General features: G+C 31.9%; 4 protein-coding genes across 4 annotated transcripts; 2 read left to right on the plus strand and 2 right to left on the minus strand.

The window, feature by feature from the left end:
- Positions 1-79: 79 nt before the first annotated feature.
- On the minus strand, positions 80-818 carry LOC116768525 (RNA polymerase II transcriptional coactivator). The gene is made up of 2 exons (XM_032659265.2): positions 599-818; positions 80-397 (listed from the first exon to the last, which is right to left on the minus strand). The coding sequence occupies exons 1-2, from the start codon at positions 659-661 to the stop codon at positions 140-142; spliced, it is 321 nt and encodes a 106-aa protein (XP_032515156.1). The 5' UTR covers positions 662-818; the 3' UTR covers positions 80-139.
- A 544-nt stretch (positions 819-1,362) lies between these two features.
- On the plus strand, positions 1,363-6,812 carry LOC116768410 (tyrosine-protein kinase transmembrane receptor Ror). Its single transcript, XM_032659122.2, has 4 exons — positions 1,363-3,872; positions 3,939-4,081; positions 4,346-4,495; positions 5,244-6,812. Exons 1-4 carry the CDS (start codon positions 1,587-1,589, stop codon positions 5,596-5,598), a joined length of 2,934 nt encoding a protein of 977 aa, XP_032515013.2. The 5' UTR covers positions 1,363-1,586; the 3' UTR covers positions 5,599-6,812.
- Positions 6,810-11,702, minus strand: LOC116768411 (zinc finger protein 28-like). The gene is made up of 10 exons (XM_032659123.2): positions 11,405-11,702; positions 11,208-11,336; positions 10,980-11,136; positions 10,686-10,748; positions 9,804-10,039; positions 9,608-9,726; positions 8,545-8,653; positions 8,289-8,441; positions 7,454-7,649; positions 6,810-7,127 (listed from the first exon to the last, which is right to left on the minus strand). Exons 1-10 carry the CDS (start codon positions 11,498-11,500, stop codon positions 7,003-7,005), a joined length of 1,383 nt encoding a protein of 460 aa, XP_032515014.2. The 5' UTR covers positions 11,501-11,702; the 3' UTR covers positions 6,810-7,002.
- A 515-nt stretch (positions 11,703-12,217) lies between these two features.
- LOC116768426 (rab3 GTPase-activating protein non-catalytic subunit) lies at positions 12,218-19,192 on the plus strand. The gene is made up of 9 exons (XM_032659143.2): positions 12,218-12,374; positions 12,450-12,661; positions 12,740-12,989; positions 13,080-13,251; positions 13,777-13,926; positions 14,206-14,455; positions 14,526-17,018; positions 17,123-17,320; positions 18,885-19,192. Exons 1-9 carry the CDS (start codon positions 12,296-12,298, stop codon positions 19,056-19,058), a joined length of 3,978 nt encoding a protein of 1,325 aa, XP_032515034.2. The 5' UTR covers positions 12,218-12,295; the 3' UTR covers positions 19,059-19,192.
- The last annotated feature ends 679 nt before the right edge of the window (positions 19,193-19,871 follow it).

Genomic DNA, 19,871 nt, shown 5'->3' on the forward strand with positions numbered 1-19,871 from the left:
TTATTTAATTTCCCTAATTTAATAACAATGATTGTTTCTAAGAAACTAATTGTGAAATTAGGTTAAATATAAAGAATACTGAATCAAAAACATGGGATACTTTATTAAATATAACATATACAGGATACATTTTGTATTACTAACAAAGTGAGCTTACTGTTTCATTAATTTCATCTCCTAATGACAAAAGCTTTCGCCACATATCCGGAGTCAAACTAATCCCTTTTTTACCTGGCAGTAGTTCACCATTCTTTTCATAAAATTCTCTTATATCTATAAAGACTCTTCCCTTAAATTCGCGAACTTTTACCAGTTTCTTTCCTTCTAGCACCCATGTTGGTTCTTTATCATCTGTTCTAGAACCCATTTTGGCTTTTTTTTCAGGCGGTGGATTCCTCTGACAAAAAATTTAAAAAATGATTACCACATCGACAAATCATAGTCAAAATAGATTGTACAACGGCACAAAATTCTCTAACGAGATGTTGTTAATGTATAAAGTCGAATCCCGTTATTTCAGTGATTTACTCAATATGGTTAAATACTTTGTAAAAATTATAAATGCTCCCTATTTCGTTAAACAATAAATGTTACTTACATCTACAGGACCACCATCACTATCGCTGCTGGAACTTTCTGCCTTTTTCTTATTTTTAGGCATTATTAAAATGTATTAATAGTACAATATAACAAAAGCTTTTTTCGTATCTGATTGTTTCTAATTTGTTTGTTCTAAATTATTAACAAGAAACGTGTCTGGGAACGAATTAGAATAATATCACACTTGCCGCCAACTTCACTTGGCAAACGTCTTGGCACACTTCGTTCTGAAATCAGTACTATTCAGGAGGTACCTATTGCCTAAGTTTTGATTCGCTGGGATATTACGAATAATATATTAGAAGAAGTATAGCATGATAATTGAATATTGCATCGTAAAATATGAGAACTTTCAAGTTTATTTTATTGTTTTCTACTTTCATAGCCAAATAAAATCGAATGTCAGAAAAATAATAATAAATAAAGTTGTATTATAAATAATTAAAAAAAATTGCTTATATATAGTTAAAATTAGTACCTTTCATACAATTTTTTTTTTATCATTTCAAACCTAAATATTCATTTATCATCTGAGCGTCAAAATAAACATAATTTATAAATATAAAAGTACAGAATACCTACAATTTCATAAGTACTATTTAATTTTACATTTATTTTTCTTTATAAATAAGCAAGCTGCAATTCCTTTTAATCTTCAAGTAAAAGGCAGGTTGAAGAATTAAAGTAAAATTATATTTGTGAATGTTTGACTTTGTTGTCTTTACTCACTGTGTATTTTCCTGTTGATGTTTGCTAATGTCAAATCAATTCGTCTCATTTCTGTTGTCAGTCCTGTTTCAATATTTTAATAGTCTCGTTGATTTAGTTATTTCCAGTAAATTCAAACATATTTTTAATATATTGTCTTATGCACAATTATAAAATGGAAAGTAAAGACTAGTGTGATACATTGCGTTAGAGGTGTGAAAGTTATAATGTAATGCAAGAAAATATTTTATTGGAAAGTGTTATGGAACATAACAGTCATGAAATACTTTTGTATAATTATTTTTATCGTGTTTGGGGAATGTCAGTCATTGGTTATCAATAAAACCGAATCTATTTCTGTAGCCAAACTTAATTCAACCACAAAACAGAAAGTATGGAATATCAAATTAGACATTTATTTTACAAAACCTCTTCCTACAATTCTTAAAAAAGCACCTAACAGTGATGTTCGACTGAAATGTGAAGCTATGATGAATTTTACCAAAGTAGAGAAGTATACTAAAAATGAAGAAGGTATAGAGACATCTTTGAAAGAATTTCCTCCAGATTACATACAACAAACCTTAATGAAAAATGTTAAAGTGTATTGGTTAAAAGATAATAGTATTGTATTGAATTCTACAAAAATAAGGGTTACAACAAAAGAAGATAGAAGTAATGGTACTATTGGTGCATTTCTTAAAATAAAAGATATAAGTAAATCTGATGAAGGAAATTATACTTGTGTAATTAAACAAAATTATGAGAAAAAGATGACAACAAGACTTATAATAGATTTTACAAATAAAGGTAATGACTTGGAAATGTCTTACACATCTATGTTCCCCGAGGGTGATAATGAAATGTTTATGAATATAAAAACAACTCCCAACCTTATATCTGAAGGTATGACAGTACAAAAAACTAACAGTGATGCCCGCCATATTGAGACTGTTAACCAAAAGTTGGAACCAATATGTCAGGAATATATTGGCCAGGTTTGTAGTTCGCACCTTAAGGGTCATTTTGTATACATTCCATATGACACATCTCAGGCAGCCCTAGAAGACAAACTCATGAAAGCCTTTCAAGTCACTAAGTATTCAAATGACATTAGCTCTCATTGTGAACAATATGCCCTGCCGAGTCTCTGCTACTCAACATTTCCTATATGCAGAAATCCACATGCAACAAATGAATACTTTTTTAAACAAGCAAAAGAAATATTAGATACATATTCTGGAATTAATGATGTTGATGAGAGGCAAATCCCAAAAACAGTATTTGAAACCTTGCACCAAGGACTGCAGCTACAATTAAAACTGAACAAAAATATCACCTTGGATTTATTGAATTTTCGCTACAACTCCACAGTATTAAGGCGTGTTTGCAAACAGGATTGTGAAATTTTAGAAAACGAACTTTGTCAGACAGAATATGCTATTGCTAAGCGACATCCTCATATTGGTCAGCAGTTGACTTTAGAGGAATGTCAAGATTTACCAGAAGATGATACGGATTGTCTTAAAATTGGTATAGGCACATTAATAGTTTCAGATGATGAATGCTATTGGGAGGACGGAAGTGGTTATCTTGGTAGGGTTAATATGGCAAGCAATGGAAGACCTTGTATTGAATGGTCAAAACAGTTATATTTAAAAGTTTCCGATTATCCTGAGCTTGCAGGACGACACAGTTATTGTAGGAATCCTGGCGGAGTAAAGTCGCAGCCCTGGTGCTTTGTTGATCACGATGGAAAAACTGATCAACTCTGTGATATTCCCAAATGTGCTCACAAAATCTGGATATACATTGTTTTGACATTTTTAATAGTAGCCTTTTTGATAGCTTGTTTTTTAACCTGCCTCTTCTTTAAACATATAAAAAAAGGAAACGCTGCTACAATTCGAGACATTAATCTTCCTAGTGCTGATAAAAATATTTATGGCAATTCAAGACTCAATTCACCCATAGAAATGAATGAATTATTAACAAATCAAAACAGTGGAAGTCAGCCTCATTTAACCAGCAATACAAGGGGAAATGGTGTTCTTCGTATACCACAATACTCTTTGTCCCAAATAAAATTTTTGGAAGAGCTGGGTGAAGGTGCATTTGGAAAAGTTTACAAAGGGGCACTAAAGAAGAATGGTGAAACTCAATATGTAGCAGTGAAGGCATTAAAAGAGAATGCATCCGCTAAAACTAAGGCTGATTTTAGAAGGGAAATAGATTTGATATCAGAATTGACCCATGACAACATTGTTTGTATTGTAGGTGTTGCTCTCAGAGAGGAGCCACTTTGTATGTTATTTGAATTCATGGCTCGTGGGGACTTACATGAATTTCTAATGGGACGAGCTCCCCCATCTGGTAAAGGTTTACCTTCCATGAGATTGTTAAACATTGCCCATAACATTGCATCCGGTATGCAATATCTTGCCTCCCACCATTACGTTCACAGAGATTTAGCTGCAAGAAACTGTCTTGTGTCTGATGATTTTGTTGTAAAGATATCAGATTTTGGACTCTCGAGGGACATTTATAGTTCTGATTATTATAGAGTGAGTTAAACTAAAATAAATTTTGAGATATAAGAAAAATGTGTTTTAAAAACTATTCTATTTTAGGTACAATCTAAAAGTCTCTTACCAGTCAGATGGATGCCACCAGAATCAATTCTCTATGGAAAATTCACTACTGAGAGCGATATCTGGTCTTATGGTGTCGTGCTATGGGAAATTTATAGTTATGGATTGCAACCATACTATGGGTAAATCATGATCGAAACAGTACTAAAAAAAATTTATAAGTGTCTTCAATGAAAATATGTAATTAAATAGCTCTAATATCTTGCCAGTTTAGATTATATTATATTGAGGGTATTTTGAATTAGTTCCTACTTAATTTTAACTAACCAAACTTTGACAAACCATATATTTCGATATCCCAAGCCTTGTAAATCACATGCTTTGTTGAAGTCCTTTATCCAAGCTGATATAAATAAATTCTAATTTTTATCCCAAATTATGATCAGGTACAGTAACCAGGAGGTGATATCGATGGTACGAGGTGGTGAGCTGCTAGCGCCGCCGGCCGCCTGTCCCGCACCACTGTACAGCCTCATGAGGGACTGTTGGCGACACGCGCCACAACGACGGCCTGCCTTCGAGGATATCGTTACCAGGTGACATACATAGAACTGTTAGAAAGAGATAGAGATAGCTGTTTTTCGCGTAAGAGAAAGAGAAACAGATATAATGCGGTATACGCAAATAGCTCGTATATCGACTAGTTTAACCAAAGATATTGGTATTGGTGCTTCATCAGATGACAACGAGATATTTTTTGTTTTTCTAACTGTACTTCTTTTTTTATTTATGTATTGTACTGCAGCAGTATAAGTCCGTTTTGCTCGATTTATGATGGTTGGATGGATGGTTGTATAATGAATGACCTGATGGATGGTTGTATAATGACCTGATGGATGGTTGTATAATGAATGACCTGATGGATGGTTGTATAATGACCTGATGCTAATTTACCCAGGTGTTCCCTAAGACTAAGTGTATTTGCTTGTTATTTTAGTTGCTTAATAAAAAATATGTATTTATCCTACTTATAACAAGTAATTACGTCTCGGAAACAAGTGGTATGTAGAAGATAAAACATGTATCTGTATCGTATAGTATAAAGTATAGTTTCGACTCCACAATATTTTTCTTATTTGTTATTCTTACACCTGATCTGGTACTCCGCAGTAAGAACGTCTTCAACACTATACAGCAGTTTTACAGAGAATCATCTGGGATGGTATGCGGAAGTGCCTGTGCGACAAATTTGACATTCAAATATAAAAATATATTTATAAGCTATTAAGTAGACCTCGGTAGTATAAGGTGTTATATTAAAAATATATTTGTTCAAAATTTCAGGATAGGAGATTGGATACAAATGGGCGGTTGTCCTGAAACAGCGCCATCTGAGTCGGGGAGCAGCTGCGGTCATCGACCCACAACCTCCGCAAAGGATCTACAGGAGAGAGTTCCACTGTTACCACCACACTGCTCTACATCCAATGGCTCGCTAGCTACCAGTAGTTTGAAGAAATTCAGCACAGCTGGCTCCAGTAGGGCCGCTGATGATAACTTCTCTACCTGCAGTGAAGTGCCACCCCTGGCTCCCAAGACAAAAAAATATAGCTCCGGTTCACTCATAGACACAGACAAAATAGGAACCAAGGAGACGGTTGTTAGAATACCAAACAAGAATTGTGGTAATGATATATAGTAGCATTCAAGATGTCGGTATAGGATCAAGTAAGTAATATTAAGTAAATTATTGGCATCGCTATGTAGAATACTTTAGGCTTTACTCACTCCGCCTCACATTTATTTTTATTTATTAAGATACTATTTTATTTAAAGACTATGGATTTATTTTAGTTTTAAGTAACATGTATTATTTACTGCAGCTAAAATTAATAGTAATCTTGTGTGTATGGATCAGTGATTTGCTCAAAATAATTGTTACACAGAAATACATTGACAATGACACGTTTAAAGAGAATTATTCTTGAAAAAAAAAACCTGTAATAATCACAGATAATTGCGTAAAAATTAATACAATCATGCCCATTTTATAAATATATAAAACCTATACAGGTATTTTTTTTTTTTTAAATAGTAACAATTATTTATTTATCTTAAGTTACTCCTAGTTCCTTTTTATGCAATTTATACAGCAAACACTCTTTATTATTGTATGTTATAATACTAGTGTTTTGCGATTAAGTTAATATTATTAGTAAAATGAATTGATGTCGAGATATAATAAACAAACTAATGCCAAGTTGCCGATGGAATTTGATGGACTATTAAAATTATCTCATTTACATTGCAATTCAAATTTAATATAATCATTATAATAATTTTCCCACCTTGCCACGGTTCTTTACCAAAAGACTTCCTTAGCCATTGTGTAGCAATCATTTCGTAACATTATATTTTTATTAAAAGTCCATATCAATGTTGCTCACTTATAAAATTAATTTTATAACCCAGTTTTGATACAGGATAAGTGTTGCCATAGAAAATGATGAATTAATTATTATTTAGAAGCGAATATTATGAGTACCCATAAAAGCTCACAATATTAGTAACGTTTTTTTCAACTGGCTTTACATTTATTTATTTTTTCTATAATAGTAATCGAGGCTTAAATCTAAAATTCGCTTCTAAAGTAATTCAATTTACAATGTTTTCTATGATACTAGTTAAAATTAAATGTAAGTTATGTATATGGTAAGGAATATATTGTTTAGATTTGTTACCTTTTGATATCAGAGCACTCGTGCCACTTTTTTCTTATAAATTTATATGGTACGAATTTTCAGTACTCGCCAAAGACTCTTTTTTTATATGTGATACATTTATTTAGTTCTTTTTTTTTGTTTTTTACCTAGGAGTAAACTGTATTTCTATAATAAATAATTTACAAAATAATCTGGTTATAGTTTTATTTTTAAAAACATCATCATCTATAGTCTGTACAGAGCTAGCTTTTTAATTAATAACAGAAAATGTTCAACATCGAACGGAAAGGGACATCATCTGTAGGATAATTTTTATATGTTATTACTATGTACGTACATGTCTAAACAATAATATGTATACAGTATTTGAATCGTGAATGTCAAGCACCATCATCAGTTTTTTTTCTTTCTATCAAGTATTCGCCGTGAACTCTCATGTGCACCTTCAAGTTGTGGTTGCTAGTGAAACCTCGACAACAAACCCGACACACGTACGGCTTTTCACCTAAAAAACATTATTAGGATTAACAACCAAACGTTTATTAGTTCCCAATGTTTCTATTTTCAAAAGAAAATATATTGTTCCCTTACAACTTATACAAAACACAGTCTCTTTCTCTTCATGTGAGTATCTACAATTTTAATGAAATAGATACTTTTCAAAAATTTACGAAGAATAGTGAAACGAAACTCCCAAATGTAAACCAAGCTTTATACTAAAAAATATTCTCTTACAAGTATAACACAGCACAACTTTCATCCCTTTTATCAAGTTACAAACGTTTTAAGATTATTAAATGTTTATTAACTGTATTATTTCGACGTACACACCGGTATGTATCCGTCTGTGTTTTATAAGAACAGATCCCGAGAAGAACTTTGCGTTGCAATATTCACACTGTTTAGTTCGCACCCCGTCGTGTATCAGCTTGTGTGTCGCTAGTGAGCTCTTCGACTTGTACACTTTTGGACACCGCTCGCATTTGTACTTTCCCGCGCTATCGTGACTTTCCATATGGCGTCGTAACTGTTCCAGTGACATTTAAAATATATGTATAGTTTGAAATGTTACCTATATAACTGATATTATCTAAGCTTGCAACGAATATTGGGTTAGTATTTAGTATTCGGCCTATTCGGTTGCTCTTATATTCGGCTGAATACCGAATACTTTAATAATATATTTTGTTGTAGGGAGATAACTGTAGATTGTAGATGTATTTGAATTAATATCGTCAACAAAATTTAGAAGGATAAGGTTTAAATTTCTGTTATGATCATTTAAGTAGTCAACGATATATAAAACAGGCACATAATCGTCTTTATATAAGAAAAGTTAGGAATTTTTCTATGCATTTAAAATAGTTCAATAATAAAAATGTAATTGAGGAAGGTTGGGGTGCAGAAAGACTATGTTTTTTGCTTTTTTAGGAAGTAGTAGTAGTTTACTTCTTTTTTGAGTAATCTTTTTTGGATGACTACATTAGAACAAAAGAGATCGAAACAATTATGTATCTACAACTTTTGGCGCCTAAATCCGCCGGAACACTGTGGCCTAATAAGAATATTAGGATAATAGATCCAGAAGGATCGCCGAATATTCAGCATTCGGTAGACTGCCGAATATACTATTCGTCGCAAGCCCTTTATTATGTTAATGACTCACCAATCTGTGCGTTTTCACAATTTTACCGCACACCGGACATATAGTACCTTTTTCTGAGCATTTGTGACCGTCCAACTTTTCTTTATCACAGAAAACGCGAGTGCATTTCTTGCAATATGCTTTTTGTGGTGTATGTCGTCTTAGCTTGTGAATCTGAAACAAATCTTTATTTTTGTTTTTAACATTCTACATGAAGCTTCTTTGTCTCGTGATATTTTTTTTAAATTTAACTAATGAATTAATAAACATTGTTTACTTGTAAATTACTGAGGTACTTGCAGGTGTAGTCGCACAAACCGCACTTCACATTTTTATTGTCCATATGAATTGGCATATGCGATTTAATGGCACTTTTATTTTTAAATCTGTAAAAGGAATGGCACAATATCACTGCTTATATAAAAATTTAAAAAAAAATACCAGTTTACACAGCAAACTAGTTTGCGAGTATGGACAGTTTTTCGTTTAGAAACATCCATTTTCCAGCTTAAAAAAGCGTCTAATAAAACGATCATCTTTGGAAGTTTATAGCTGCTTTCACATCCCTATCGACGTTTCGCTTGAACCTCGGTACATTCATGTGGCAGTATTTAATTTTTACAGATCTTATACTGTATTTAAATTTCCGATGTATGGTAACTTTAGAAAATCCAAAGGAATCTTATAACAGCTGAGTGCTGGTACTAGGTTGCTTTTCTACTGCTTCCCTTGTAAGCTTAACAGCCATCACAGGTGGACAGCCTGATCCTCAAGCTTCAAATCTCATTATTGAAACGATTAAAAACTAGTCTTATCAATACGTAGGACGGATGTGCACATTTGTACACAAAAAGAAAAACTATTTTTTCTTAAAAACCTGACATCCAGGATTTTTTTTCATAATATTTTCCTTAGTCTTTTTTCTCTACTCTAGCTACAATTTTTTCTTAGATTCATTGGACAAAAAAAAAATAACACAGGTCTGAAAGGGTTATAATAACACTGTGCTATTTACTAATACCTCTTCCCATTCAATATTTTCATATATTTTTCTTGTTACTGTGGCTACTTTGAGCTTTTATCTAATAACACATGAATATCCTATTCACCATACTTTATACTACTTATTATAAAAACGTTCTGGCTCATAGACTAGCCAAAAAGTTTCTAACATCGTATTAAAACTATTTTTCTTTCTCATATATCTATTAACCCCAGTCTAGAAGATTCTACAATGTTAATTTAAACCCTTACATTGCACATTTCTGTCAAGACTATATTTACTTGTTGCAAAATCTTAAATAGGAATTCACTTAATACATAAGGAAATATTAACTAACATTTTAGGACAATGATCACAGTAGAACTTCCTGTTGGAATGGCTGGCCCACATGTGCTTCTGTAATCTCTTTGGTGTTGTAAAGGTGTGACTACATTCAGAACATTTTACAGTGTAATCCTGGAATTTTAATTAATCTTATTTATATTAATTAATCTGCAGTCATGAATGTCTATTGAATACATTTTAAACCTCACTTTGTCTTCTGTGTGAAACTTTCTGTAATGGTATTCTAGATATTGTGGTTTGTAACATTTTTTCAAACATATGTGGCAATGTTTTTGTTTGTTTGTCAGGTGTTCCAATCGGTGAGCGTATAAAGCCGGCCACTCAGTGAAATTTTGGGAACATATTTTGCATGAATTACTAATTTTATGACATGCCAGATGGATTGTTAGTAGATCGGCTTCTCTAAACGTTTTGATGCAGAGTCCTGGAATAAAATATAGCTAATAGTTATTTATTTTACTTTGGTGACAACATTTAATTATAATAGAAAAGTATATGGTTTTAAATATATAACTTTAACAAAATATCTTTTAACTTAAATAAGATTAATGTAGGTCTGTTACCTAATAGAGGCCACTAGCGACTAAAATTCTTAGTAAATAAAAGGGTTTTTTCCTTACAGCCTATATCTAGTCTGTAGTCAATCTTAGATAGTGATGACCTAATTATAGTTTGCCTATTTAGGATATTTGAATTCTTCAGGACATTAATTTATATGTAAAGAGTATTAGTTGCTCTCAAAGTCAATCCCATCAATTGTAAACATTGGCTCAATAATTTTTTTTAACAGGCAAGTAAAATTCTTTTATATGTTTTATCTCAAATAGCATATCAAGTTAAATTTTTAAAATTTAACAGATATTTATAAATACTGCAGTAATCAAATCTAACAAGTATTTATGTTCTGTACATGAGGCGAAAGTACTTTGTGAGTATAACACAAAATCTTCCAAATTATTTTTGTTAAGCATTTTCATTAGCACTTCCGTTTAGTAACTTTTTCTCAATGATTAAAACATGATAGATAGGGAAAGACTAATTTTACCTACAAAATATATAAAGGGACTTACCACAAGACAGAAGTGTTTTCTTTCTTGTTATGTTAGAAGGTCTTGTTAGCTTTCCACTCATATCTGTAATATTAATGATAATACATCTTGAAAGTTTTTTGGATTAAGTACTGATCAACACAAAAGAAAATATGTGTTTTCTAAATCAACCTTTTTCTTAACATATAAAAAAATATATATTAATAACTTTGACAAAATAATAAAGAAAAAATGTTTTTATAAACAAATTAATTACCACAACAAAATAGTCACTGACAGACATTTGTAAATTTTTTTTATTACATATAAAATTACCTTCACTGTCTTCTGTTTTAATATTAACATTATTGAATAAATCATAATCTGTTTCTTCATTATCAATCAAACCTCCTTCTAATATCTCATCAATACAATCCTCTTTTACCTCACTTTTTTGCACAAAGAGAGTATTCTCTATTTCTACCTTGATATTCTGTTTTATAAAAGTTTAAACATATTATACATGTTTTAACTAATTATATTTTAAACGATATTTCAACTTACGTCTTCTCTGATGGATTCTGTTAAAATATAATTAGACAATAAACATTTTTCTCGAAATTCAATAAAGGACTTAAGTTTGTCCAAACAACATATACAAAAATGTTGTGGTAGTTTATCAAACATTTTAACCTGGAAACAAATACTTCAGTTTAACATTTAAACAAGATAATAAAATAAATGAAAATTCTTTTTCTTACATTTATATCAGTAAGTAAATTAAAGTAATCAATATCTTGGTCATTAAATGGCACCAAATATTCTTCATCTTTAAGACACGCTCGACATTTTAACATTTCTTATTTAATCCGAAATTTTGAGCTTTTACAATGAATATTAAAAAAGTGATATTAATGTTGTTTGGCTGGTTGGCTTTAAATATCGCCGTCGTCGGTGCAAAAACTTGCACAGTATATTCTGCCTGTGTCGTGTAGAATGGTGAAGATTTAATTTTGTTTAATAACAATTTTTGAAATTCACGTGACATCTAGTGTTTTGACATTAATCATGTATGAATGCATTCAGATATTTTGATTTTATGATCTAACTAAAAAACAAAACTGAATCTTTTGATTGTAATTTCAAATAATAAGCGTTTCACTAAGCACTTAAGAAAGTAAATACGGTAGTCACATCAAAATTCAAAAGTATTTTTTTTTTCTATGTGTATAGGGATTTATTTCGAAGAATCTTTAGAACGGCTTGACTGCTTTTGACTCTTCATATCAATCATAGATAGGTAATATTATAAGCAGTAAATTTAAATATTGTTAATGGACTTCACAAAATCCAAAAAAATATAAATATTTGTCATATGTAGTTTTATATAATATAATACTTCTAATCTTATGTATCTCGTTGTAAACAAAAATATTGTAAAAATTACAAAAACTAAAGATAAAGATGGAAATAATGGTAATACTTTAGTTATTGGAAAACAGTAATATCAATATAATTGTAAAAAAAATCCTATTTAAAAATACATGCGCAATTTAGGCAAATTATGATCTAAAATCCATTGATTTGTCAATTGTCAGTCGTCAATGTCGTTATTGTTGGACGATCAGCTGTGATTGTTTTGTTTCGAGAAAATGTGTAATGTAGAACAATTTGCTGATTGTGGTGATATTCTTACGATAGGAAGAGCTTTGTTTATATCTGAAAAAGAAGGTAAGTGATTTCAGTCTTATCCCCGCGTATATGTTTTTTTTATATATTAACAAATAAATCTATTGTTAATTTTAGATCAAACTTGGCTTTCCACATGTTCAGTGTCACTTTCGTGCTGCGGTAACTTGCTAGCAGTTGGATATAAAAAACGTATTTGTCTATTAACTGCTCAATGGATTAGTTCTACTGAAAGCAATACCTATCTAATAAGTTGGAGTGGTACCCTTCCTTCTGAAATTACTTCTTGTTTAGCTCTATCAATATGTCCTTCACAGCATTCCTCACAGGTTAGTTCATAGTAAGTGAAGTGATCTATGAAGATTAATACATTCTTCTATTAATTAAAAGAAACTTTTTAATTACAGAATGGACCAGATTGGTTCTGTATAGTAGTTGGGTTTCAAAATGGTAGCATTGGCTTCTACACTAATACTGGCCACTTATTATTGTTAGAGAAATTAGATGATAAACCAGTTCTAAAGATATCTTGCCACACTGGAACATATGGTACATTACCAGATGATATTCACATACTTTTTCAAAGTGGTGTTTGTGTGCTCTCTGGATCCAGTTTATTTCAAACATTAAGGAATGCTAAAGCTCAGATTGCTAAAGGTATTCTAACATTTAATTCACCTCTTCTTCAATGTAATGACTTTTTTGAAGGATAATAACTAATAACCGCACTATTTTGCTTTTTGACAGTCCAAGCTGGGATTGTTGACAACTATGCTGTAGACAGCAGGAGTATTCCTATAAGGAAATGGAACTTCTCAGATCAAGAACAAATAAATGACGCTGCCGTTGTAGGTCTTGAATTGAAAAATACTTTTGATCATTTCCTAGCAGCTTCTACATACGGAGGATATGATATATGGTTATAATCTAGCTTATAGAATATTTTATAATAATGTTAAGGATAGGGTACCTAAAATCATAGCATTTTTTTTTTCAATGTATATAAAAAAAAAAAACTCATATTCTCTCGGTTATCACTATATGTATCAAACTAATGTCAGTGGTATTCTTACAGTGATACATTAAGAAATAATAACTTTACAAGAAAAATAAATATTTGTGTAGAGCTATAGTCAGTAAGATATGTTTGCGAAAATTCTTTGAAAGTAACTCTTTGATTCATAAAACATCATTCAATCATTTACTCTTTTTTATGTCCATTTAATATCGTCAAAATGTTAAAACTGAAAAATAATGACTGACGCACTGCTATGAGCTTATTGATGTTATTATTATTATTCCATATCACATCTCATACCTACTACTTTAATAGCTTGAAAACAAAAAAAATTAATGAAATAAAAGCTATTAAATCAAAATTATAAATGAAGCATCAGAACAGCTTAGTTTAATGAAATAATGATTAAATTTAATTATATTGTAGGTACCGTTCGATACCTCCAGTTAATTCATTAATCCTTACGTCCGGTGTTGCACCGTATGTCGGATTTCATTACGCGTTGGAAGGCGGAACCACTCCACCACTTCAGGATGTAGCGAGAGCTGTTGCTAACAAAATAAAATCGGCCCTGCCGTAAGTATGATGATAGTTTTATACTTACTTATAATCTTATTTCATGTTATATTTAATGGTGGTTTAATGGTTTGATTATATTTTTTATTACTAATGGTTATATACAGGAAGCATTTAAAATTATTGATAAGCTATTAACTTTTAGACTGCTGTTTAAAAATGCTGTTACATTCCATTTTGACTGCACAAAAAAGCTACAAAATTATATCCCCATACAAATATGTAACTTTTTCTTAGAGTATTTAATTATTATAATATATATGATTTCTTCATATCCAGAGGTTGGTTAGGTGGTTCTACAGAGACTGCTCCTATGAATTCAGAACCACTAATAAAAGCGGAATCTCTATCAATGAGAAATGGTATTTATGATTCACAACGCTCTGGGACTTTTGTCTCGATATCTCCTGATAGAAGGCTAGCTGCCTTCACCGACAGTCTAGGGAGAGTCTCTGTACTCGATATTAGCAAAGGTTATATCATCAGACTATTTAAAGGCTGTAGAGATGCTCAATGTGCATTTATTCAGGTACAATTTTTTTGTAATATTATCATTTCTTCTTTCTTTACAATTAATGTATCAAGTGTCTGATTTTTAGATCTTCGATGCTGATAATAAGAAACCTCAGTTGTCTGTTGTTAAGGAAATAAGAAGGGCTATGTTTTTGATTATTTACAATCCAAAAAAAGGTCTGATTGATATAAGGCTGATGCAAAGAGGCAGCAGAGTCGCTGTGTTTACGGCCACCAAGAATGGAAAACTCTTGTACAACACGTGTGGGCTGGTTGGTGCTGAGAGATCGTATAACCACAAGAGACTCAACTTGCCGGAGTTGCAATGCGTTCTTATAGATCCAGATGGAAAACTAAAGAAATTCAACATTCCCTTCTATTACTCATTGGAAGGTGAACATTTAGAGCGTTCCAAAGATTTACACATCATCAGATCCGTAAGAGACATATTGAAGAAGTCAACAGACTTTAATGACGAAATAAAAGCAGAGATCCTTGAGAGTGCTGAAAAATTGAGGACATTACAGATTAAGAAACATTGTATAGAAATGATTATTAAGAACTGTGACATATCCACGGGCATACTGGTTGCATGTTTGGAATTATTCTGGGACAGCCTTTCTGATGACGCGAATGAGCAAGTAAAAAAGCTCAAAATCTATTTCGGCAATCTTGCACTAGTTACACTTTTCTTCCGTTTCATAAATAACGAAAATACTGATGATATGAGGAACATGGTTGAAAAAGTATATGAAGCTTTTGATATAGAAAAAATATACGATGGTGAGGACGTTTCTTCTATAACACCTGAATTCCAGCTCTTGGAAGATGATAATTGCATATTGGAGAGACTTCTCATCCTAGCACAGGAAAGTGACTTTAAAGGACAGCAGAATAAAGTATCTTTCGCCGATAATCGAACGAGTTCTTACAGAGATTTCATATCATGTTTTGTGTTAGAAGAAAGAAATCCATTCATAATGCTAAAACGAGACATAACTTCCGAAAAGCTTAATAGTCTATCAGGCGATATCTTCAAATCCATAATAAAAGTCAAGGATTTCACCAAACTGTCGAAGTTTATACGGGACAGTCAGATAGATCCCAAAGAAATAGTAAAACTTGTGATAATGCATTTAATGGATATGTCATTGGAAGTAATAAATCTTAATTTGATTGAAAAGATTATAGCTCTTCTTTATTACATCTGCAGCGTCTCGGATGAAGCTACAAATATAACATACAATGAACTGTCGCCCTGGTGGGAAGACATACGGTCCTTGTTAGTTGATCTATCGTGCCCTTTGAGAAGCATGATTCTTGCGATGGCTTGTAAAGCTGTGTCCAAAATGTTCGAAGAGTCATCAGAAAAAGATGAAGCTTGGGAGACATTGACCAAGGAAAACGCAAAATGGGGCATACTTATTGGAAAATTGGAGGACATATCTATTTTAAGTATAATTCTAATGTTTAAGGCTAATTTTGTGGGTAAAAAAATGCCTAAACTGCAGTTAGACGAAGTTAATGTGAATTTAAAGTATATTTATACGAGAGGCAAGGGTTCGGTAACCGAGTTAATAGCTAAATGGCTTTGTAGTATGGGAATACCTCCTGAGGCAGTTGTGGCCAATGAGTTGATGGAGACGTTTGATAGCACTAGCACAGAACTAAGTGGCTCAGTGGAAGATGAATCGTTCTTTGTATTTATGGAAAACAATCGATATCATGTTGACGAGAACCCCCAAATATTCAAGTGGTTGTCTCTCCTGCGGCGACAATTCCCTCTTAGTACAGCAGCTAACTACCTCACTGCTAATATGTGTTGGGAGTACGCTATGGAATGGCAAAAGCATATGTCGAAGACTGAGGTTTTAGAGGCTGTGGTACATTGTTTAGAAAATATCACAGATCTGTATCTACGTTTGGGCCTTTTCTCCATCATTTGGTCCACGTACATACGACATATTTTTGAAGCCAGCTGCCGTTTAGTGAACAAAGTGGGAAAGTTACCCAAGGACCACCTGTGCTTACAGGACTTAGGATTCAACAGCGAATGCTTAGTAAGTTTTCTTAAAACAACTAGAAACTATTTGGATAAATTTTACACGTGTTCTATGATGCCGTTTGTAAAGGACAAGACGGTGATACAATTTGAAAAAATATGGGATGAGAGTCTTCCTTCGTTAGTTGAAGTGGCACAGGATACGAGAAATGTCAATGTTGATATATTGAATTTAAATTATCAAATCTCGTGCACGCTCTTCTACCAATGCCATTTTAATCTTAAATATTCAAAACCATTGGACACTCTGTATGACATAGATTACCAATACATACTGGAAGCTCTCGGTGGCAACGTAGCGCAGAGAAATATAAGCATGACCTGCTCAGAAAAATTAATGACGCCAAGAATGAAATATCTAACAAAGCTTATAAGAACAGCTATAGAGACTATCAGTTGTGTTGACCATGAAAAGTCTAAGGCCTATAACAATGAGGAATGCTTACAATGGATCGAAAACATTGGAGTTTTAGCCGATCTGTGGGGCATAGACACTAATTTTGTAAGACGACAGCACGTAAGTTTTTTTTATTGTGCCAGCGTCATATATGACGCCAGTTCGTAATTTAGTCCTATACGACCTCAACCAACAAAAAACTCTAAATGAATCTTTATTGACAGGTCATCGGATTGTACCATGTGGGATACGATGAACTGGCTGAGAATATTCTAAGTTCCGTAACCGAACCGGAAGTTCTCTTATCACCTTTACTAGCGATTACAATACAAAGACTGAAGAGAAGTTTAGAGAACTGTAAGAATCAGCCTGAATGGATCGTGTCTATGCCACCCCAGCTATACAAGCGTATGCAGAATACGGTAAGGCTATAAAAGTGATCTTCATAATACTTCTTAAATATATCGCCTAATGAGATTATAAATAAGTTACTACATTAGTTAAATCTCCAAAAAAAAAGATGTATAAGTAAAAGACCTTTCTTCGTTTTTTTGCGGACACAGTTAAAATAACTCAATAGTGAAATCTGAAAAGAATTATACATGTAAATATGAAGTGGTAAAAAAGTGTTAGTCTAAATATGAACAGTTCCGAATATCGACGATATTTGCATTTGTTATATCTGCCAGTGGCGTGCAAACCATAGATGGAAATAAGCACTGCTTACCCTACCCATATAACAACTAAACCTACATTGTGTAATTCTTACATTCTTTTAATCACACATTACGGAATACGAATGTTTACCGACATTTAATATGTCATTTCATTCACGAGTTGGTAATATTGTTAAAAGTGCCATCTATAAACAAAACGAAACATTTTCGATCGCCCGCTGCTAACTGCACTACTCGGTGCATATTTTCTATATAAATAATCTCAATGACGATATACAAATCTCGTGTTGTATACAGAAAATGTTTGCATGTGTGTGTGCCAAAATTATGCATGTGTAAATTCTTAAATTATGGTTCGAGAGGCACTGCTTCCTTAACCCTATTCTTTTAAAACGTCATGGAAACTGTGTTAACTGTCAAATGAAACGGGACTATTTGATTGGTCGGTATACTGTTCATATATTTTTTTCGCGATTTTGTTATTATTGAATATTATCATTTGTCTTTCTAAGCGCAAGTGAATAAGTTTTAATTAGCTAATGAGTGAATTATGGAAAATTGTAATTGTGAGATCTGTGCTGTTGATGTGTGTTTAACGAAATTAATCACGAGTACATTTTCAATTGACGTTTAAATTTTGAATTTGTTGTTGTCGTTTGTTGTTGTTTTCATGATAAAATTAAAATAATTACAAAGGGAATGTGTGTGACCAGTTTAGATTAAACTAAAAAAAGGTATTACTCGTTTTAATAAAAAGTATTAAGACAGTTTTAATTAGCTAGCAGGTTGTTTACACACAATTTTTTTTTCCTTGTTTGTGGTTTTCAAATAATAATAATAAGAATGTTTGGATCTCCACTGGATATTCCGATTTAAATAACTTTCATAAAGCGGTTATAAACAGAACGTAATCGTTTTAAGGTACTTTCGTGGCTCAGAGGTAATTGACAGATTCATTACATTCATTTATACATTATGCGCGAATATTATCAATGTTTAAATGAAACTAATATTTTCGGATTATTACGCGTATTAAGTTATTTTTAAAAACTACATACCTACTCCCGACGTTTCGGTAACTTTGCAACAACCGTGATCGTGTTCTCGTCTGCCCGTTAAAAATAATACCTATTTTCATTTAAATGAATACTCGCGAATGTATTAAATTTCATTCTTATCAATGTTTGAGAGTAGGAAATTATGATGAAAATTGGTATTTTTTTTTTCGAACATATTCTGCTTTCCCTAGTCCAAATCTCTGTGCACGGCCCTGATATCTGCTGACATGTATTTAAAATTTTTGTTGCAGCCATTGGACACAACGATTCCCGCCAACCCGTCTCTGTCCACTACTATTCTAGTGTTGCAAAAACTGGTTTCACAGATTACAAAAAAAACATCGGATGCTGAAAGTACACAAAACGTTAAATTGGCTGAACTCATCATTGAAAGCTGCGGACTTTTGATACGACATAAATTATAAATATTAAGTATATATTTTTATACAGCAATAAAAAAATAATACCACATATGTATTTATAAATGTTTTATATGGTACTCGATTTATTTGTTAACTTAGAATTAAAGAAAATTTTAATCAATAGTTTCAATAGTGAAGAGGTAGTTTTAATTGATCCTTTCCATCTTTATCTATTTATTTGTATGTTTGTTAGTTGTGGATTTAGAAGATAGACATTAATGAATATTTTATTTTTGTAAAAAGATGTAAAATAATCTAAGTATACATTTTCTATGTAACGGTAGATAGAATTACCATCACTGCTTATTTAATTAATAGTCGTCGAAATTACTTTATTGAATTTTCGTAAGATAATTATTAATTTGTAAATTTTTTTGGTTTAAAGATGTTTTTTCCAGAAATGTTGAACGAAACTTAATGGCAATATATCAATTCATACAAAAGTAAAGATGTTCAATTTATTTAAGTATAAAACAAAAGTATCTACAAATTAAAATGAAAAAAAAGAGTTAATAGATATTCTTGCACTCTTCATGAATTTGAAGCTATTACATAATAAAATGTTTGAATTTACGATTACAAGGCTAAGTTCAAAAGGAATATCTTTTAATCGTAATCTTATTTGTTATCTAAGAGTAATGAAACGATATCTTGAAAAGACACGAAATTAATAATAATCGTGTGGTCAAAATGAAAATAATACTATGCTTAGAATGTTCCACTTCATGGTTCATTGTGATAATTGCTTAGAATCTGAAATCTGAAGTTATATTGCCGATAAGAGGGTACTCACACTTGAAAGCGTTCCTAGTATAT

This window comes from Danaus plexippus, chromosome 4 (assembly GCF_018135715.1).
Source record: "Danaus plexippus chromosome 4, MEX_DaPlex, whole genome shotgun sequence".
NCBI classification, from domain to species: domain Eukaryota; kingdom Metazoa; phylum Arthropoda; class Insecta; order Lepidoptera; family Nymphalidae; genus Danaus; species Danaus plexippus.